The 21,808-nt window shown below is 39.2% G+C and overlaps 1 protein-coding gene across 11 annotated transcripts in view; it reads left to right on the top strand.

Moving 5' to 3' along the window:
• Window positions 1-21,438, top strand: part of LOC102236398 (bromodomain adjacent to zinc finger domain protein 2B) — a 74,584-nt gene extending 53,146 nt beyond the window's left edge. The window contains exons 11-38 of one of the 11 annotated variants that reach the window (XM_023332963.1): window positions 824-884; window positions 1,025-1,133; window positions 1,928-2,029; window positions 4,303-4,525; window positions 5,114-5,206; window positions 6,917-6,978; window positions 7,230-7,295; window positions 7,950-8,015; window positions 8,244-8,288; window positions 9,146-9,172; window positions 11,101-11,166; window positions 11,500-11,640; window positions 12,656-12,910; window positions 13,300-13,523; window positions 13,951-14,025; window positions 14,114-14,345; window positions 14,447-14,509; window positions 15,388-15,532; window positions 15,637-16,457; window positions 16,547-16,799; window positions 16,942-17,097; window positions 17,204-17,364; window positions 17,467-17,690; window positions 18,373-18,508; window positions 18,587-18,733; window positions 18,948-19,249; window positions 19,408-19,551; window positions 19,909-21,438. In XM_023332963.1, the coding sequence (XP_023188731.1) occupies window positions 824-884; window positions 1,025-1,133; window positions 1,928-2,029; window positions 4,303-4,525; window positions 5,114-5,206; window positions 6,917-6,978; window positions 7,230-7,295; window positions 7,950-8,015; window positions 8,244-8,288; window positions 9,146-9,172; window positions 11,101-11,166; window positions 11,500-11,640; window positions 12,656-12,910; window positions 13,300-13,523; window positions 13,951-14,025; window positions 14,114-14,345; window positions 14,447-14,509; window positions 15,388-15,532; window positions 15,637-16,457; window positions 16,547-16,799; window positions 16,942-17,097; window positions 17,204-17,364; window positions 17,467-17,690; window positions 18,373-18,508; window positions 18,587-18,733; window positions 18,948-19,249; window positions 19,408-19,551; window positions 19,909-20,065 (4,556 nt within the window). In that variant the 3' untranslated portion in view covers window positions 20,066-21,438. Of the gene's footprint in view, window positions 1-823; window positions 885-1,024; window positions 1,134-1,927; window positions 2,030-4,302; window positions 4,526-5,113; window positions 5,207-6,916; window positions 6,979-7,229; window positions 7,296-7,949; window positions 8,016-8,243; window positions 8,289-9,145; window positions 9,179-11,100; window positions 11,167-11,499; window positions 11,641-12,655; window positions 12,911-13,299; window positions 13,524-13,950; window positions 14,026-14,113; window positions 14,346-14,446; window positions 14,510-15,387; window positions 15,533-15,636; window positions 16,458-16,546; window positions 16,800-16,941; window positions 17,098-17,203; window positions 17,365-17,466; window positions 17,796-18,372; window positions 18,509-18,586; window positions 18,734-18,947; window positions 19,250-19,407; window positions 19,552-19,908 lie in introns of all 11 variants that reach the window. The other 10 variants (XM_023332954.1, XM_023332957.1, XM_014469041.2 and 7 more) reach the window with 10 other exon arrangements.
• Window positions 21,439-21,808: the final 370 nt, after the last annotated feature.

Genomic DNA, 21,808 nt, shown 5'->3' with positions numbered 1-21,808 from the left:
CTCATCCTATTTTGGTGACACATGCTTTTTGTATGATATAAGGTCCAGCTTGTGTTTTTAAAGTGACACAGAGGAATGCTAAGATTTTAAGAAAAAGTAAAGCTTTAAAAAGCCTCACTCTAGAGAGATCCACTGATCCTTAGTGCAATTTTACACGGAAGGAAAATTTCCAGATTTTTATGTAAACAAGGGGTGTAAAGCTGTTGCCTAGTTGTTCCCTTTGGAATATTGTTTGCTATTTTCAACCTAACCGTAAGGCCTTATGGGGCACAAAACCCTGTACAGTCACACTTTTCACAGCTCCCACAACAGCTCCGTACATACTATCAAATGCATAAAGAATGCAAGTGTGCTGCCTAAAAGGAAATACACTCCCTTTATACTCAGGTGAGTATGAAGAGGGCTTGTTCCTCTTTGCAAGACAGGAAGGAGACAGTTTGTTGTCATGGCTCAACCGCAGCTCTGAAATCCTGTAGGGGCATGCCCAAGAGTCCTGACAAGTTACTTGGCACTGCAGCAAGGTTTATTTCCGCCACATTCAATGAGAGATTACTCAGATCACAGAAAACAGGACATAGGTGTAACTAGCCAGGAAGCAACACATTTACAGTATTTCACCTGCGCTTTTTGTTCTCAACTGCTTGATCTTCTCCTCTGCATAAATATCTTTCTGTTTCAGTATTTAGCTTTTACATACCCATCTAGTAAAATTTGGATCAATTGCTATACGTGTCATACAATGCTGGTAGTGGTGGTAAAAACAAAAGTCTGGCTTCTCTTCATATGTGAGTTTTCCCTGATGGTTCACACCACCTCTCTACAGGTTTAGGGAAAAGGAAGAGGGTGATGGATGAAAAGGAGTTGATGGTACCTCTGGAGTTGGGGTATGTACAAAGTAGTTCAGAGTCAGAAAATAAGTCAAGTATATGTTTTATTTAGCAATCACTTCAAATTGTTCTGCTTTCATGCACTGTGCAGTGTGAAGAACGATCTGCATGAACACCTGTTTTATTTTTACTCCTAGGTGGCGGAGAGAAACAAGAATCAAGTCGGTGGGTGGACGCCCGCAGGGTGAGGTGTCCTACTACGCTCCCTGTGGCAAGAAACTCAGACAGTACCCAGATGTGATGAAGGTATCTTGCTCTCACTGTGCCGCATTTAGTCTCATTAGTGATGCACCAGCAAATTTGTGGGCAACCCAATGAAAAAAACGATTCATAACAAGACATATAATGTTAGTCATTGCTGACAACATGTTTTATTGATTTAAGGGACTATGTTTAAATTCATTTTGGAATACTCAGCTTGCTCACAGAAATGTTTGTGTATCAGTATTAGAGAACTTTGCCTCTGCTTCTGCTTCAGCTCAAATCCCACCCCCATCCCACTTTCCACGACCCTAATAGTGAAACGGTGCTCTTAGATTCACTTCTTGTGCCAATTTATTCACCTCTCCCTGCCACCGAAATGATTAATGCTTAGTTTCGGGGGATGCACAATTTTGCTCCATTTGCGCAGTGTTCAATTGTGTCTAGTCTTCTGTGTTTGCTTCATTGAAATTTCAAGCATAGTAGTCATCCAAACTGCCTCAGAGTATGGTGCTGACAAAAAAAAATGTCTACGCAGTAACATTCGCTCACTTCTAGTCATTCAGCAGGCAGTAAAAGACTAGCAATGAAACAGATAAATAGAAAGGGGCCAGAATTGTGCATCCCAAGGTCAGATCCATTTTTCTCTCCTGAGAGCTTTTGCTCTTTTTTTTTTTTTTTGTCCCCTTGCTTTTATAATGATTAGTAGCACTGCACAGACGCACTGTTGCCGTAGACTTCCTTCAGTCTAGTGCCTCCAAGATGCTTTTCAATGTCGCTAATTTCGTTTTTTTTTCTCCCTGCCTAAACCAACGGCATTATTATTTTCTCTTCTTTAGTATCTATCCAGAAATGGAATAAGTGGCATCACGCGTGATAATTTTAGCTTCAGTGCAAAGATAAGGGTTGGTGACTTCTATGAAGCCAGAGAAGGACCCCAGGTGACTGTCTTTCATCTCTCTCTCTCTGTCCCTGATCCCTGTTCATCTTTTCATCTAGCTGCCGTCAAAGCTTCGTGCAGCAGTCACTGTCACTGATAGGAATCAGCCTAAACCCTTGGTAGTCCAGGTTCATAGAATTCTCACTGTGCATGAAGAATGTAAAAATCAGTTGACATTACTTCCACAGGTGACCAGTGATATGTTACAGTTCTGTGAAAAAGTCTTCATCCACTCCTCTTTCTTTTTTTTCTTTTATATTGTATGATCCAGACTTTCTTCTAATTGTTTAAAATCCTCTGAATGATTGGCTTCATTTGAGTCTTTTCCTTTAGACATAAAATATATTTTTTAAATGAACCTTTCTGCTATTCAGTCATCAGTTATTTTGTTTTAGGAGCAGAGGAGTTGTCATACCATGCACTACAAGCAGCTTCTGTAAAACAATGTGTTATTAACACTTCTTATTTGCAGTTAGTATGGCTCCCAGTAGGCTGGCAGCACGTTCCATCCTAGACAGAAGTTGAATGTTTCAAATAATAGAACAACGCAACTTTACCATAACTCATTCAGCCTTCCTGTTGTCTGCTGACCGATTTGCCTTACAGCTGGAATAAACTACAGACATGTTGAGGAAAACGTAGATTACATTTAAACAGCTTCTTATATTTCAACACCTCACTAATACTAAAAAGGGTTAAATTCTTCTTGCCTCTGTAACAATGTCTACACCAAACAGTGTTTATCAGTTTAGCCTGGTAACGTTTACATATGTTGTTTTCACTGATCAGATCAAAATACATTTTTTAAATTTTGATAAGCTGATCACTGGTCCGGGTCAATAGAGCTTATAATATAATCATATTTCTTGGTGCACTCCTATTAATTTTCATTTCAAGCCGAATACTTGGCCAATTTTAAAAAGTTGTTAAATTTTTTAGTCCCTTACCACTGCTACATATATCATATACAGCAAAATACCTAAACTATAGGGAATGATACTTAATAATTACTCTACACTTTTGAATGTATTCATACCCCTTTCAACACATTTTCATGTTATATTAGCCACAAATCTTAGTGTATTTTATGTGGTTCTTATATAACAGACCAACTCAAAGTAGCACAAGGACTGAACACAAACCTGTTACATTTTTTCAGACTTTCATTAGTAGAAGATTGTGAAAGCCATTTTTTTTCTTTCACTTCACAATTATACACTCTTCTTGTTGGTCTATCTCATAAAATCCCGACATGTTACACCAAGGTTTGTGGTTATAAAGCAACAAAATGTTGCAAAGTTAAATGGGTAGGACAATTTTCCTAAAAGAAACTTTACATGCACAAAACTATATGTAGACATTCCATTTTAGCTCTATAATATATCCACACAGGTCACACTGTACCAAATGTTTATCTTATTAATACATCTGCCAGGTTTACGCTTAAAGTCATCTTTAATTTTTACTGTTATATATTTGGAGACTTGAATCTTATAGGGAATTTGTGGAGGGAGCTAAACATGAGGGTGATGGTATGAGGGCCTTGCTGTAATATTAATAAAGATATGTCAACATGCAATTTTTAAATTGAAATCTAAATTAAAAACCAAATAAAAGGTGTGGGATATGTAAATTTTTTGATACTGATACTTATATTACTGTGTTTAATTATCCATTTCTCATTTCTATCGGTAACAATTGTCTTGGTTGTATAAAAAATATTTTTCATTTATTTCTACCAGGAGTATAAATAATTTTGGGCTTGGATCATTTTTATAAAAACCAAGTAAAAGAGCAGCTATTGTTCAAAGGTCTTTAAAAGCCTGGCAGAAAGCTTGCACAATGATTGATCAACGCTACTTGAGTGGAGCATAAAAAAGTCATGCTTCTTGGATTCATAATACAAAGAAAGAAGGTGTGGGTAAAGACTTTGTGCGCAGTACTTTGTGTCTATGATGCAATGAGTGAAACAAGAAACTAGGTGGGGGGTGTGCGTGTAAGTGTGTGTGTTATTTGAAGCATTTGTCATTTGTGTGTCATTTTATACAACCATAAATAAAATAAAAAGATTTACTTAGTACATTTCTGAAGGAAAGGGAAACAGAAGGGATCAAATGTGATAGTTTTTTTTTTAATTATAAGTATATTAGAATATTTGTCCTTTATTAGTCCTTAATAATGCAACAATTTTCTTTGTTAAACAAAGTTAAGTACTAAAAGAATAAATTTATCTGCTTAAGCTCACTTTGTCCTCCCCATTGTTTGTTTTTCCAGGGTTTGCAGTGGAGCCTGTTGAAGGAAGAAGAGGTTGTTCCTCGAATTTTGGCCATGGAGGGTCGCAGGGGTCGTCCTCCAAACTCAGAGCGGCAGCTAGCGGGAGATGTTACCAAAGCTGGTCGACGGAGGAAGGGACGGCCCCCCAACGTGGGCGATCAGCTCGTAACTGAAGGGCCCAGCCCCAGTGAGGTCAAACTTCTGCGCAAGCTGGAAGCTCAAGGTTAGAGCAGGAAATGAGCCCCGATGTTGATGGAGCAGTTTCTCTGTCTGTATCAGCAGCATTTCTATTTGTTTTGAAATAGATATTAGTTAGTTTTCAAAGGATGTGGATAAGAGTTAGAATCTCACTCATGCTTTGTTCCAATGAAGAAAAAGGAAAACAACCTACAAAACAACCTACTTCTACTTTAATTACCGAATTAAACATACCTTTTATTAAGCCCATATTTTTGTATTAAAGTAGTTTTTTAATAAGTCTGATGTTACATTCTGATCTTAAATGTTGTATTTTCATTAGCTGTAAGCAAAAAAATCATAATAATTAAGTGAAATGCAGGCTTTGAAACATCTGTCGGTGTGTAATTAACCTATGCAATGTCTTTCACTTGGTGAAACATTAGTGAAATAAATGAATTTTTAAATTATATTCTAATACATTGAATGCGACTGTATAATTCCTGATCAAATTTGAAGCAGTTCACAGGAATATGAATAAAGAAAGACATAAAATGCTGTGGAATATTACAGCCGTGTTGAATTCTCCCCTGAAGTTTACCACTGATAGTGCTTTTCTTTGTTCTTTGTGCAGAAATTGCCCGACAGGCTGCCCAGATGAAACTGATGAGAAAACTGGAAAAGCAGGCGCTGGCACGTGCAGCTAAAGAAGCTCGCAGACAGCAAGGTGAGGTAGTACAGAGCGGTAAACATGCTGGTGCAGGTTATTCAGTTGGTCAGACTGTCACTTCAAACTACTTTGATCTGAATGAGTTCAGTATGAATACCGGCAGGACCTTTTGGGAAGCTCATGCTGCTCTTACAGCCTTTGTTTGTGTCGATGTTCGTCTTTAAAGCACAAGCTTTAATCTTCTCCCTACTCTAATCTTTTTGCTACCATGCTGTTAGTTCATTATGCTTATAGATTTTTTTTTAATATATTTGGATATGCATGATAATGAATTTCAAAAAGTGAAATATCATTTGCTTAGCCTTCACTTATATTGAGAAGTGAAACCAGAGCAGTTTATTGTAATGGATCACCACATTTCAACCGTTTTACCATTTCAAGTTTATTCCATCACTTGTTTAATTTGATGTGAAACTTAGCTCAAATACAAATTACTTAATATGGTTGATTGCCTTTGCTTTATTATTGTCTTTTTCATAGAAACAAATGTCTTTGTTAGGCTGTTTTTGCCAGTAGCTTAATGCCATCATCTGATAATCAGCTCACGCTTTCAGTCACTTTTAAACCTCTCTGTTTAATTTAAGAGTTGTTCTGAAAACTTACATGTATTAAACGTACAACTGACTTTTGCACATATTGTCAATGGCCTGAAATAAATTGTTGGTGTAGTATTCTGAACACTAATAACCAGAAAAAAAACAGTAAATAAACTTAACAAACCTCATGTGTGCTCTATAATCCTAAACCTGGAAAACTGAATAAGATAAGATGGTCCTTTTTTGACCAATAAGTGGGAAATTTAATCTGTCAGAATGTGGAGAGTACAAAACAAGAGTAATAAAAATAAAAAAACAACAGAATAAAAAACAGTAAAGTAAAGTAAATACTTCTGGTCTTTATACTGGGATGAGCTCAGTCAGTTTAACTTTCAGATGTCTTACGATAAGTGACCTCTTACTCCTGTCCAATATGATTCTCACAAATCTCTTTTAATATCCCTCCCATCTCCAGAATAATAATAATAATAATAATAATCACCAGTCGGGTGAAGTATATTTTTTGGGGTGGAAATAGAACTGACACCCCTTCGTACGTAATCAGCGGTGTTACTTGATTGATGGGTAAACTGTTATGTTCATAAGTGTTGATCTTATGAACATAAGATCATGATTCCGAGATTTAGTGAGGTTTAGTATATTTTAATTATTTATTCATTTTAGCTTTATATAGGAACTTAACTGAAATTTGATTATATAATTTAACATTTTTAAAGGGAAAAAGGCAGGAGTATAAAACATCATATGTGTACATTTCAGTGTTTGAAACTAAATATGTCTGAGTACAAAATTATGAATTAGCTGTTCACACGAATGCTTTTGGGTTTTAAACAAAAAGAGAATATAGCAACTTATTTGAACTAATTTAAAAACTAGTAGAACAATGATCTCCAACTCATTTATTTTCACTTTGTATATCTTTCTACGACCAGATTATTTTAATGAAATATTTGTTCTTTTTAGGCATTGTTTGTGTTCACTCGTTCTCACTGTGAAAAGCTCAGACGCTCACATTGTACATTCTGATCTGAGCACAAACACATTTGTTCTTATGAGTTCTCATAAGAACAAATGTGTTCTTATGAACTTAAATTGTAGTGCTCATCATTTTTTCTGGCCAGTGATAAAACGCCACCTTGTCTCTTTGCAGCCATCATGGCAGCAGAAGAGAGAAGAAAGCAGAAGGAACAGATCAAGATACTCAAGCAGCAGGTGTGTGCTGATGACATATCTGTCTGTTTTTCCCTCCTATCCTTCCTTTAAAACCCTCGGCACTGAATCTTTGGTTAAATGTTGACTTTTGTCACTGACTCCTACTTTCCAATTGCTGCTATTACTTCTGCTTGTAAACTACACGGTATATTTTATCTTGCGAAAATGGAGTTGTAGGAAAGTGATTTTGTAAGTGGATGTCTTCCACTGTCTAAAATATTAAGAGATTATGGGTTTTTTTTTTCTTGCAGGAAAAGATCAAGCGCATTCAGCAGATTCGGATGGAGAAAGAACTGAGAGCGCAGCAAATTTTGGAGGTAGAGAATCTGATCCAGCAGCACCTCTGATTAAGCAGAGCATTCCTGGATAGCTGGAGCCCCCAAGTCTATAGTGTTTTAATCTTCCTAAAGCTCATTACTGAACAGCAGCATGCATTGGAGGGAGTTGCGTCTTCTTAGGCATAATTCCACATGGAACTAATGCTAAATTGGTCTTGGTTGACGGGTGTTGAATATTAAAATGGATGTTGCTGCCTCTTCAGACCTTATTTAAATTGGACAGAAAAGTCTTTTTTTATCAGACAACAGTAACAGTTTAGCATAAGTGGGTCAAGGGGAGAAAAAAAGTGCTGTTTGCCACACGCAAACACACATTTCAAGTTGCACGCACGTCACACATCTGCAGACGCACACAATTATTCTGTATGAGCTTCAAAGTGTTTTAACAGGACTAAATCAATTTTGAGTTGACACGGTTGGCAAGCCACACTTAACAGGAGGCTTCAACATTTTCACAATTACACGTTAAAGAGATACATTATTCATTCCCTCTGTTTTACAAATTTGACTGGCATTCAGGAGCGTGGAAATCTTTGCTCAAGCCAGAAAGCTGCAAACAGTCACTTTACGTGCAACAAAGCTCTCAACCAAGACTGATTGATGTGTTCCTGTCACTGTATTCTTTATTCATAGGCCAAACGGAAAAAGAAGGAAGAAGCTGCCAATGCCAAAATATTAGAGGCTGAGAAGCGCATAAAGGTATGTTTTGCAGAGGCATACATTATAATGCACATTTTTGAATGAGGATAATTATGTTAATTAAAAATGTATAATGGGCCTTTACTACTTGAAAGGCACAAAGCAAACAAATGAAAAGCAGCATTTAAAATAAACAAAAGTCCCATCTGTCTGTAGTCACTTCCATGATATTAACTGGAGGGGAGCATATTAATTCCCTCCCCCCATCATTTCTTTCCTGTTTTCAAGGAGAAAGAGTTGAGGAGGCAGCAGGCGGAGATTCTTAAACACCAGGTAGGCTTTTACTACAACTTTCTTAGGCTCTCAAGTGAAATGATTACTAATGTAAGAATGTATTTAGCTTAAGCATGGGCTGGGATCAGATTGTCACCTTGAGTAAAAACAATACAGTTTCCCTCCTTTCACTGTTTATACAGAAACTTTGAACAAAAATGTAAATCATGTTGTAATTGGTTAAACTTGAAGAAGAAAAGCAACAATTAGAACTACAAATTAATGTCATTTATTTTTGGCATTTTGAAAAAATATAAACAAAACACTGGTCAAATTTAAAAGTATTTTTCAAGTCCTTGTTGCACAGAATATACCTTTTTGCTGCTTTTTGTAAGTAACAAGGTGATGTTATCTTGGGAAGCTCGATAGATGTACTGCTTGTAGTTTGGAATTGTAGTTTTGACCCAAAGTTATGCTCGTAAGGATATTGAGTATGTTCTTTTTATTTGCACACCAAACAGCTCAATCTGTTTTTCTTGTAAGCCGGATTCTTCTTTAAGTCAACTTGACTGGCATTGTGCAGTAATAAGTAGGAGAGGGGCAGCACTTTATGCTCCATGTGTCCATCCTAACAAAACACCATTAAACTGTAAGATTGAAATTAGCAGTTTTGACCACTGAACCACTGATCAACCAGCCCATGCCTAATTTACCTTAAACATCCTTAAATGTGTGTGTGAGTATAAATTTAAATACAATACATATAGTAGATGTGTGAGAATATGAAGTATGAATGAGATTAGATCCAAAACATGTTTTTAATTACTTGTTTCAGCATTTCTCTTTGTTGAACTCCTTGCTTTTTGGTATTGGTGATTACTTCTGTTCCATAATACTTTGCCAACTCTCTCTGCCAGGAGTTGGAGAGGCATAGACTAGATATGGTATGGGTATGTTTATTTTTGTACATCTAACACCTGCATCGTGTAACTGGTTGTGTTATGGTTGTCATAGCAATGCATTAAGTGTAGCACTGGCTGCTGTCATACTACATTCTTCTGCATGGCTTTCCAGCAAAACCAACAAAAGAGAAAAAGAGTCAGTATGCTGCCTCCATCTGCTCGTCCTGAGGGACAACTGACCCTGTCACGGTGGCCAGGCAGCTTCTGTCCCCCTCCCCCTTCCTCGTCCTCCCCCTTCTACTCAAAATGCATTGCAAAGACTGCTCAGCAATCCACACTCACTGTCTGAGAGAGAGAGAGCGCTCGAGGAGTTTCCATCCATCACGCACATCGTCTAACTGTTGTATCGGAGTAGCCTGTGTTACCCATGAGTGCTTGACGATTTCAGCCCAGAGATTGAGCTTGTGTCTGTTCGTCCGTGCATCTGTTCTGCAGTCCATAGAGTTCTGGACTTTAACCTGCCCCATGCCAGCCTCTCTGTCATTCACTGTTCCTGTACTTTGCACAAAGAATGAAAACAGCTACTGGGAGTCATTTTGTCTTCATGGTGGTGGCACATCCAGGAACATACCCCCACAGTCTTAACTTTAGTGTTAAAATTGACCCATTTCACAGAAGGATAAGAACATATTTGATTCCACCATGACAACAAATATGGTTCTGAGTAGTTTGTTTTTTTTTGGCCTGGCTCTCCTGCTTGTAGACCTTTTTTCACTCATAATGCACAGTTGCAGCTGAATCTAAAGATTGGCCTATTTGTATTTAAAAGGACTGAGGAAATCAATGCCTCGCCCCACTTATAACTTCATTCAGAGTTCAATGAGTGGGTAAAAAGTGAGATCCATAAAATAATGTTGACCTTTAAAGTCTGTTCTTGTGACGTCTCTATATAGTTTTTTTAGAATTAAAAGGATGTGTGGGTTTCATTACCTCTTAAAATGTTCCTGTTTTTTTTAAAGTTTTACATTTGTTGACAAAATAAACAAATAAGGGAAATAATTATTGCTGCAGAGCAGAACTTGTGATGGCTAGTTGTTTATTTGTTTGGTTGTTTATGACTATGATAAACCAATCTTCACAAAAAGCCTGTTTTAGTCTGTGTGCTGGGAATGTTTTTGGCAAACCCTAATAGCAGCAACTGTGTCTACCTGGTAGATCACAGAGGGAATGACAGGTTGATACAAAGGAACAGGAAACCGTAAAGAGATCACATAAAACGATAGTCAGTCACCAGTGAGTCCTGTGCCCTTTTGCAGTAGGCGGTGTATCATGCACCAAAAGAATAACACAGATGTCTCATCCTCAGCAGTCACATTTTGTGCTAATACTTCAGCTGCCAAAACCACTGAAGTGGAACTGCTCTGTTTTTTATTTTGTTTTTGTTTTTGTTTTGTTTTTTGCTGCTTTTTAACTATCCGTTCCTCTTTGTCATTCCCTCACCAAATATTACTGGAATGAGGCTGAAAATAAAGATCAGCGTTGACTCGCGTAATTTTTTTTGCTGTTGTTTTGATTGCAACGACCGTGTGGCACGTTAGACAACTTGTTGGAACTAGCATTTTCTCGCTTTTGTTGTGTCAGCTTTAGTTTAGAGGCGCCGTCAACGATTCAAGCTGCTTCTTTTTTCCTTTTGTTTTTTTTTTTCCTGAGCCTGTCATCACATCTACTTTGTATCGCATCTATGTGTTGCTTTTTGGTTGTCATTGTACTACCGTACTGTTCACTTATGCTTCCACCATACATGTGAAAAGTGTATACATGTGAAGCATTGTTTTGTGTTTGTTCGAGTATGGTGCCTCTTAATGAATTCAGTTTTACATGAATACATAAGCAACTCAGTCGACCTTGAGTGGTGTTTGTACAGTTCGTGCACCTTAATGCGTACACTTTTTTTTTTTTTACCACTTTAGGAGAGGGAAAGGAGGAGGCAACATGTAATGCTGATGAAGGCTGTTGAGGCTCGCAAGAAAGCAGAGGTAGTTCACATGCACACGACCGAATTCAGAAACACACACAACCACATGGCCACTGCCATAAAAAGGGGCAAAGTCATTATTCTCTCCATGAATTCCTGCTTTCTCTCCTTCCGTTGCACACTTTTCCTCCTTTTTTCCCCCCACTACTCTCATACTGAGTTAAAGGATTCTGGCCCTCAAGCACTTTTCCTCCGAATGCACAGCAGTATTAGGGCTGAATTCTAACACTGCTCAGCAAAGTCATGTAAAGCCCCTTGTCTGCTTTACACACAAGCACACATACACACACTTGCTTCACTTCCCTAATGCTCCCTCAAATTTTGGACTCTCTAGGAGCGTGAACGCTTGCGGCAGGAGAAAAGAGATGAGAAGCGCTTGAACAAAGAGCGCAAACTGGAGCAACGGCGACTAGAGCTGGAGATAGCGAGGGAGCTGAAAAAGCCAAATGAAGACATGTGTCTTTCTGATCATAAGGTTGGTGCTCTTTCTGTTATAAACACTGTTATTAGTCGCATTAGCGATAATACTGATGATGTACTGGGAGCAAAAGACTTGTTGTGAGAGCTGAGTTAGTGGAACACTTTCTCGGGTCAGTGTTAAGATCATATGATTGTGAATTTTTAGACATGTGTTCCCCCAAGTGGTGAAAGTGAGGAACTGCAAAATAAAACAAAAGCTATGGAAACTGTAACCTGGAAGTAACCATCATGTGAAGTCCACACAGTTATTACATAACTGCTTTTCTGCTTTGATTTGCATCTTAATACATTAGTACACCATTAAGAAGTCAATTATTCTTTGTAATTTAATTTCAAAAAGTAAGACTTTTACATGGACTCTTTAAACACAGTTACATATTTCAGCTGGATTTTTTTTGTTCATTTTGATCATTATGGCTAATAGCTTATAAAAATCCACAATTCAGAATATAACAATATTAGAATATTACATAAAAACAACAACAACACAAAAATGCATAAGTCATTGGTACCTTTCATGAGGAGTGTTAGTCACAAAGAAACTTGAGTGTTTACAGGATGCTGTATATGAGAATGTTAATGAAAAGTTAAGCGGAAGTAAAATGTGGGATAGAAAAAAGTGGTATAACCAAATAAATAACTGCAGTGAGAGGATTCAAGTATTTGGGGGAGATTTACAAGATACTGACAGCAGCCGATGTCAGTGTTTCAAAAGCTGCCACACACAGATGTACTCTGAACACGAGTGAAAACCATAACCATCTACAATTTACTGAAATTAAATATTTTAATTATATGACCCTGTTTGTAAGGACTCTGCATAATAATAAAAGAAAAACTTTAGCTTTGGAAATCAATTAGCGAACTGTTTAACTAACTATTTGATAAGATCCTAATGTCTCCTGCATATTGACTTACTTACTGCTTTATGTTGTTGACATTAGATTTAGTAGGCGAACCACAGCAAAAGCATGCATCAACCTGAGTTTTCCCTGTTTTTCTGTGTCCAGCCTCTCCCAGAGTTCTCCCGCATCCCTGGCCTCATCCTCCCTGGACGGGCAGTGTCAGACTGCCTGATGCTCATGCAGTTCTTGAGAGGCTTTGGAAAAGTTTTAGGACTTGATTTGAATGCAGATGTTCCCACCTTGGGAATGCTGCAGGAAGGCTTGCTCAACGTGGGGGACAGCATGGGCCAAGTTCAAGACCTTCTAGTTAAACTGCTCTCTCTAGCAGTCTGTGATCCCGGTTTGCCACCTGGACAAAAGGTAAAGAATTTGTATTTGAATCAGGAGGGATTTTATAAGAGGCTTAGATTATCACAATAGTTATGTATTGCCTGTAATTACTGCATAGTACAGGCATATGGAAATTTTGTCAGCGATATATTGATAATTAGAGGCTTAAATTTGACATTTTTAATTAGAATAAATACTATTTTAAAATGCTATTTTTATGTAAATCTTAATGTGTTTGAACTTTTGATTTGTTGCTTTTAATTACAGATGAATTACAATTAAAAAATAAAAACATATTTTTACTTGGCGAACAAACTGCTATAAAGACAAATATGCTGACAGTTCTGATCAACTTGAATTGAAAAGTTAAAATGATGTCATAACCCTTTTGTCTTTCTCATCAACTCCTTCACAATCAGACAAAAACCATGCTGGGGGACCATTTAACCAACGTTGGCATCAACAGGGATAATGTCTCGGAGGTGCTGCAAATGTACATGAGTGCTCATTGTTCCAACACAGACCTGGCTCCTTTGGCCCTCAGTCTGAAGACCAAAGCCTTCCAGGCTCACACTCCTGCCCAGAAGGCCTCCATTCTGGGGTTCTTGGCTAATGAGCTGGCCTGCAGTAAAGCTGTTATCAGGTAGGGGAAGAAACACAAACTCAAAACAGTTCATTTTTGCAAATATTCTCAGTTTTAGTTACAAAGTACCTGGTGGTTTTGAGGTTTTCTGCATGGTTCAATTTTTTTCTCTCTCTGGGTTTGCTTGAGTGAAACATGCTAATACAAATCCAACACGGATGGATGGATGGATGGGTGGGCTGTATATTGCTTATTTTGAAGGTTTTTTTTTACAAGCAGTAATTCTTTTTTTATTCAGTGGAAAACAATTAACTGCAGAAACGGGTACTAATTTGCAGTGCTTTTAAACAAAGTGTACAAGTAATTTGGTCTCTGGGATACAGGCTATTACATTATTTTTTTTCTTTGCCTCTCTATAGCTGCCTGTTAATCTCAACTTTCATTAAAAGCACAAGTGTAATTAACGGTAACGCATTTCCTGTTGCAGTGAGATTGACAAGAATCTGGATCAAATGGCTAACATGAGGAAAGACAAGATTATTATGGAAGGAAAACTGAAGAAGTAAGTTTTCCTCAAATGTCGTTATTAAGAACATTTGTTTTAATTTTGATAAACAGTCTGGCTGAAGTTGTTGTGCACCTCCACGTAGGCTGAAGACCATTCACGCCAAGCGAACTGGAAAGAGGGAGGCCAGCACGGGTATGGAAGAGAACCATTCCGTTGGTACTCCATCCTCCGCCGCCAAGCGCAAGAGGAAGCTGGGTGGAGACAGTGAGGATGACGACGATGACGATGATGACAGTGATGACCAGGCAGAAGACGACGATGACGATGAGGAGGAGGAAATTAAAAAAGTTAAAAAAGTGGAGACCTTTGACGAGGTAAAACCAAAATGATTGCAACTTTTAATGCTCATTATAAAAAATTACCTCATTCTAATCACTTACAGACATCTACTGTTTGTTTCTTCCCCTCCTATCAGGATGAAGTCGACCAGGCCACCAGCATTGAGGAGCTTGAGAAGCAAATAGAGAAATTAGCTAAGGTACACTCCTCTGTAGAATGAGTATGTGGTATGACGAATCTAATCACTGTAACCATAAATGTTTAAGGAGACAGAGAAATTATGCATGCTTGGCTGTTGGTAATAATGTGTGATTGCATGCAGAACTCAGAGATTAAACTACTCTCCTGGGAAGTCTATTACAAAGAGATAAAGCTCAGAAGCAGTAATTATTACTGCTGTTTGTTATTTTATAGCATTACTATACATGATTATGAAGTGCTTATTTTCATGTCAACATGAACATTTCCTTCTAGTTTTTGAATACATCTTGATAGACAATTGGCAAAATGAGAAACAAGTCCCACAACTAAACTATGCATTAGCTATGATGTCTTAAAATATATTAGCAAAAAGGTATTCTATGAATATGTGGGCTGGCATGCGGATATTATTTAGCCTATTGAATTACCTCATTAGCATCTTGTGCAGTGCTTCATATTCATTGTTGTGCCTGGTTATCGTAGACGGGAACGAGTTCTAGATTCAGGTCACCCAGGTTAAAATGAATGAATTCATGTTTAGTGTTCAGGCATATTCTGAGTCGTGCTCACAGCTTCAACATGTCTGTTATTATGACTGAATTACCAAAACTCACATATTTTAATGCATTTTTTTTCAAAACAGCAAAAGTAGTTTGAAATATTTCTGAAAAGCAGTCAATTTTGATAAGTTTTGCAATTTTTACCACTTTTAACTAACACTGTGGTTGATCCTCCTATTTAATAAAAGGGAGAGAGAATAGTCATATATTTGTAATATCATGTGAACAACAACATAATTTAGCTCGATGTTCTCAAAATATTGAAGTTAAACAAAAAGAGCACAAAGTATCATGTGTTTTCTTTATATTTTTGCAGCAACATCATCAGACCAGAAGAAAGCTCTTTGAGATATCTCATTCTCTGCGCTCCATGATGTATGGTCAGGACCGGTATCGGCGCCGGTACTGGGTTCTGCCACACTGTGGAGGGGTATTCATTGAAGCTATGGAGAGTGGAGAAGGTAGAGGCAGCACAAAACACTCGTGACTTGATCCTCTTCAAGGCAATTGGAAAGTATGTTGTTTCAAAATATTTGCACTAAATACTCTGTTATTCTTTCCTCAGCCCCAGAGGAACTGGAGGAGGAGCGACAGAGGAGGAGAAGAGCAGCCGAAGAGGTCAAGGTAAAAGAGGAACCGCAGGAGTTTGAACTCCACAAGGAGAAGCCTAGCAGCCTCGATGGACAGAACCTTCGGACACCGAGCTTGGAACAACAGAAAGACGAGGGTCAGGAACATGGGGGAAAGAAAAACACTCAGACTCTGTTCTACCAGCAGGCCGCTTGCATCTCCAAACTGTGTACACTCCGAAACGTTGGCAAAAATGTCGGCAAACAATCTCTAAAGGCAGAGGAAAAGGAGAGTCCACTTGGGATACAAGACAGCAGTCCCATGAACATTCCTAATGCCTCCAAGAAAGAAACATTACCTTCCCCCAATCATACTACCCCAGAGCCAACGGCAGCATTAATTCCTTCCTTAGTGACCACTAATGACACTACACATATCCCTCCTCCAATTTCAGCATCTTTATCTTTCCCCTGCCTGCCAATACGACAGGAAAGCCCAGGGAACACTCCTCCAACTTCTTCTCCTGCACCATCTCCACACCTCGTATTCCAAACCAATGACCAGTTGCTCAGAGTTCTGACCGAGAGGAGTGGGCACTGGTTCAGTCTACTTCCTCGCAACCCTTGTGACCTCTCTTCTCTTACCACTACTCCGCCAGGAGCGCCGCGTGGCTCTCCTCAGGCGTCTTCAACACCTGGCAGACCTAGGTCTCCACCTCCTTCCCCTGCCCTACCTCTCACACCTTCTGCCGCCTCTGCGTCCGCTAGCCCGCATCACCCAACTGGTCTCCTCACCTACCCTTTGTCTGCCCTGCAGGTAAGGCTGATGTCCAGAATAAAACATAATGACTGCATTGAAGTTTTATTTCCAGTTTTACTAAGAGTTTGTTTGTCTCTTTCTTTTAGTTGAAGTCAGGGGGCTCATTGCTTGGGGTTTCTTTTGCAAACTGGCCTAGTGGTGTGATAAGTCCCAGCTTACCTCTGTGCAGTAGCCCCAGCCCCATGCCAGGCCATTCCCTGGAGGGCAACACAACAGCAAGTGTCTCTAGTAAGAGTGAGTCACCTATACCTCGCATTGAGAAAAGCTCCTCTATGCCCTCTCCCGCCTTGGAGATGCCAAAGTCTCTTGACCACCTTGCACCTCGCCCAATTCCAGAAGGTGAGTGACCTGGACATGTTGGTGATAACAAAACACCAACTTCTGCTTTGTATGGATAATTTTACTAAGTTGTAACATGAAGAATATAAATCCATGTCTACAGTGTTCCAACTAATGGGATTGTGTGTGTTTGTTGTCTCAGAACTGCTGACAGGTTGGTGGCGGGTATCTCACATCGAACAGCTGCGGGCACTGGTTGATGCTCTCCACAGTCGAGGAATCCGGGAGCGGGGCCTCCAGCGGCAGATGCAGAAATACTTGGAGATAATCCCACAGGTTTGCACCAAACACAAAGATGGTGAGTAATGCAACAAGTCTTCCTGCTTGTGTAAATGTTCCAGATAGCTGCATTAGCAATTGTTTTTGTATGTGAGTCTGTAACTTCTGTTGTGTCAATCCTCTAGTGGCCATGATTGAGCTCCGGGAGCTTGAAGAAAGCCAGGTCAGTGTGGAGTCAGTGCGGGGCTGGTGTGTGGAGGAACAGGCCATGGAAATGGACATTGCTGTGCTGCAGCAGGTTGAGGAGCTGGAGAGGAAAGTGACTGCAGCCAGCTTGCAAGTCAAGGTAAGTTTTGGATTTCCTTCTTTATGTTGTGTGGCCAAATTAGAATAAAATAGGCTTGAACACCATCTGGTCAGAAGACATAACAAATTATATCCCATCCAGGGTTGGACCTACCCAGATCCTCAGTCTGAGCGAGAGGATCTGGTGTACTACGAGCACAAGCCCCCCACTAAGTCAACACCAGCATCAGGAGGTGCAGGAGATAAGGACTCCAAGGAGCATCTTGAGGAACGCGGAGAGAAGGGCGGGGTGATGCGTCACCCGGACAACCCTCTGGACATAGCAGTGACACGTCTGGCCGATCTGGAGCGCAACATCGAGAGAAGGTACCTGAGGAGCCCCTTAGGTACCACCATTCAGATCAGGCTGGATAATGTGGGTACGGTCACTGTCCCTGCCCCCGCCCCATCCTCTAGTGCTGACAGGGAAGGGTAGGTCATTTCTCCAACCAAAGCTCCCCACTCTCCCACTAAGACCCCTTCCTCTCTCTGTCTGTGCTTTTTGTTTCCCATGTCACTCCAAAACTGAGGGTCTTGGTTGCTTTAACAGCAGATGTTTGTGGTCGCTTGTCAGATTTGTGTACATCTGTTTTTGTTGGGTCTCATGGAGTTTTTTGGGGCTTTTTTTGGGGAGGCTGGTAGGGGCTTCACTCAGTTTCATTTCCTGCACATTGTCATTGTTCAGTGTTGTTTGGACTTTTGTTTCCTTCAATCATTTGCATGGTGTTGTTACTCTGTAACCTTGATTATGAGCAAACCTTTGGCTTCCAGAATTTAACAAACCCTCAAACTTTCTGCATGAGCGTACCTTTAACCTGACAGAATGGGTGTGTACCTCTCCCCAGCACCTTACACCCTCATGCCTGTCTCTGCACAGCCAGAGCTCATAATGATCTGCTGTCTTGCTGGCAACTTTTTCAACCGATACCAAGCAGCTTGTGTGAAAACATACCCATATATCCTTATTTCATTGTGAATTTTTGATCCTCATCCTTCTGTCCTCTCTTAGCGGTGAGGAGGAGGTAGCCCACGGTATGAAGGTATGGAGGAAGGCTCTGAGTGAGGTCCGCAGTGCTGCCCAGTTGGCCATGTGCATCCAGCAGCTGCAGAAGTCTATCGCTTGGGAAAGGTCTATCATGAAAGTGGTAAGAAAATGCTCCGAAGATTATAGACAAAGCTCAGGAAGAGCTTTCTTGTTTTAATGGACGGGTTATTCTTTTTAGTACTGTCAGATGTGCAAAAAGGGGGATAATGAGGACCTCCTTTTGTTATGCGATGGCTGTGACAAAGGGTGTCACACTTACTGTCACAAACCCAAGATCACCAGCATTCCCGAAGGAGACTGGTACTGTCCAGCCTGCATTTCAACGGTATGTCACTGTAAATAGTATAATCAGGCTCATATCATTTAGTTTTGAGTTTTAGGATCCTGTAGGATCTGTACCATCGATGATATTAACAATACATGCAGTGATCTCCAACCAAGCCATGTAATTGTTTATAATTCGAAAATTGAGTTGACCAACATAACTTCAAGGCTCAACAATTTTAAAGATTTTGTGTACTAACTGTTCAATTTCACAGGCAAGTGGTCCATCCCCAAAGACCAAAAAGCCTCCAGCCAAAACTGTAGCTTCTAGCGGAGGAAGCAGCAAAAAAAGCGGGGAGTCCAAGAAGAACGTGAAGCAGACAGGTAACGGGGAGGTATCAGAGGAGGATTCAGTCAGTGCCAGCAGCACGCCCAAAAAAGGATCAAAAGACACCAGCAGGAAGAGAAAAACGGAGGAGGCTTCACCTGCTCTGATACCAGCCAATCAGGAGAGCCCTGTGTGTGTGAAACGAGCCAAGACAGCAAGAGACAACAACAGGGACCTGGGATTATGCAGGTATCTGCTCTTGGCATGTTCACTCTTGTTGTTGCTTTTTTTGTTGTTGTTGAATAGTTCTTTAAAGTAACTAAAATCATCACACATTCTTTGTTGTAATCAAGAGCTTGTTGCCTCACCAAAACCAATTCTTGTCTTTGCGTTTGTGTTCCCAACAGAGTTCTTCTCGCAGAGTTGGAGCGGCATCAGGATGCATGGCCTTTTCTCACGCCTGTCAACCTAAAATCGGTCCCTGGCTACAGGAAGGTCATAAAAAAGCCGATGGACTTCTCCACTATACGTGAGAAGCTTGTGAGCAGCCAGTGAGTTCCCAACTAGTTCTGTTTGTTCTTTTTCTTCCTTTAAACCTGCGGGGGATTTCCATGTATTTTAAAGCCAGTTTTTCAGGAAGAAACTTGCTGCAACAACGTAGAAAATGCTTTACCTGCTTTTACAGGGTGTTTCTGTAGTATGAAATAAATATGGCTAAGTGTCTTCATTATGAAAAAGAAAACAGAATATAGAAGAAACTTTCATCCATATAGTCTGTGATTTTTCTTGATTCCGTGTTTAAAGACAAAGAACACGAAATCTGTATAAAAGGCCGTAATACCTTTTATACAGAAAGGCATTTTATTGGTAACATGTTATGGCTTAATGATTGTTTTCCTTTATTTCAGGTATCAAAACCTGGAGACTTTCATCATTGATGTCAACTTGGTCTTTGATAACTGTGAAAAATTCAATGAAGACAATTCGGACATTGGTCGAGCTGGTCATAACATGAGGAAGTTTTTTGAGAAGCGCTGGACTGAGCTTCTGAAGCAAACAAACTAAACTGTTCAGACTCTCCTTGTGAACCCATTCAACGTTTCATACGGAACACCAGGTTTTCTTTTCTTTTTTTTTTTTTTTCTGACGGAGTTTGTGGCTTTTTGCAGGATGGAAGAAAAAGTCGGCTCCTTCATAAGGAATCCATTGTGTGCTTAAGAGAGATATCACCATACAAAACAAAAAAAGAATAAAAAAAACATTGTTACATGTGGTGCGCTGGATTTATTACAACAGGGATAAAAGCCCCAAAGAGTCCCAGAGAAATGGGGTGTCCTAGTGCAATACCATTCCCTGTCTCAGAACACTGCACTGAATGAATCCTCAAATGTCACTGATGTATCTGCGCTAGAATACTTTCCACTACCTGTACATAGTCTTTTGTTATTTAATCGTATTATAGTGAATGTATTTAATTTTGTAATAATTATTTATGAATCAAGGTCCACTTCATTTTCTATGAAAAAGGAGGAATCATCTAAACTGCTTTGAATTTAAACCACAACAACAACAACAAAAAAAAGGAATGTGTCTTTGTGTTTTAATTTTTTTTCCCAAATATCAAAACAAAGCCAAGAAAAGAAAGAGGAAAAAAAACAAACTGTTTACACTGTTCAGTGCTTTGGGGCATCAGAGAACTGTATTCATTTGTTCAAACTGTAAAACTGCGTTTATTTACAGGAGCAGCAGAGGAACAGTTCGACAATGGCGATCCGTGTGTATATACTGTTTATTAATGTCAATATTATGTCTTGTTTGCAACGATGTGTAAAAATTGTTTAAGAATATTAAGATATTGTTTATGCCTTAGAATGATTGTAGCATTCTATTTTAGTGAACGTGATGAAAACATTATCATAAATATTGTTTGTACAGTATATACATATCCTCTGCAAACACTGTGGTATCCTTAATCTTGGTAGTGCCTACCCTTCCAACAGGGGCATGTAGGGGATGTTGTTGTTTTTTTGTTTTTGTTTTTTGTTTGTTGTTTTTTAGTTTTCATTCTTACGACAATTATTTTTTTAATATGATTTAAATCTGACAGGGCCTCCAAAGTGGGACAGTAACACAGAAATCATTCCTCACCTCAGCAGAGAAACAAAGGAGCAACAAGCATTCGGTTTCGCTTCCACGATGCATTTCCTCAGAATCTGCCACAATACAGAGGACCTAAAGGCCATTTGTAACCACTGTGTTGAACCTTGCTGTGTGTCGTGGCCTGATGGAGGCAGCTAGATTTTTTTGTACCCAAGTCGAAAGTACTTGAAGTTACTTTATTTAAGATATTGTGGAATAAAAGTATCATTCTTTTGTAGGAGCTTTATTTTTCACTAGTGTGTGGCACGGACCTATTAAAAGGATGTTTTTCAACGTAAGCGTCTTACACTTGATTCATTTCAGTTTCCACGTCACATAGTTGCTGCTTCTGTTTTGGATTACCGGATTAATAACCTTTATTCTCTTTCCAAGAAGAAATTAAAGCTCGGTATGCGTGTGCTGCTTAAACTAAGGGTATGATGCAACCCACGATGAAATAAATTGACAAAACTGGTGCCAAAAGCAGAGGCACAACATATTTTCTATACTCTAAACCTTAAAATGAAGAAAATAAGAGTAAACATGAGTGGCAAAATAAAACATGAACTTCACAATACAATACATAATGTATACAAAACGCTTTCATCATAAACATATACAAGAGCAGTTTTATAAATGTTTACCTTTAGTATGTCAATGATTACTAAT

This window comes from Xiphophorus maculatus, chromosome 4, assembly GCF_002775205.1.
Source record: "Xiphophorus maculatus strain JP 163 A chromosome 4, X_maculatus-5.0-male, whole genome shotgun sequence".
Taxonomy (NCBI): domain Eukaryota; kingdom Metazoa; phylum Chordata; class Actinopteri; order Cyprinodontiformes; family Poeciliidae; genus Xiphophorus; species Xiphophorus maculatus.
Note: the sequence above shows the minus strand (reverse complement) of the source record. Positions and strands in the feature narration are given on the sequence as shown.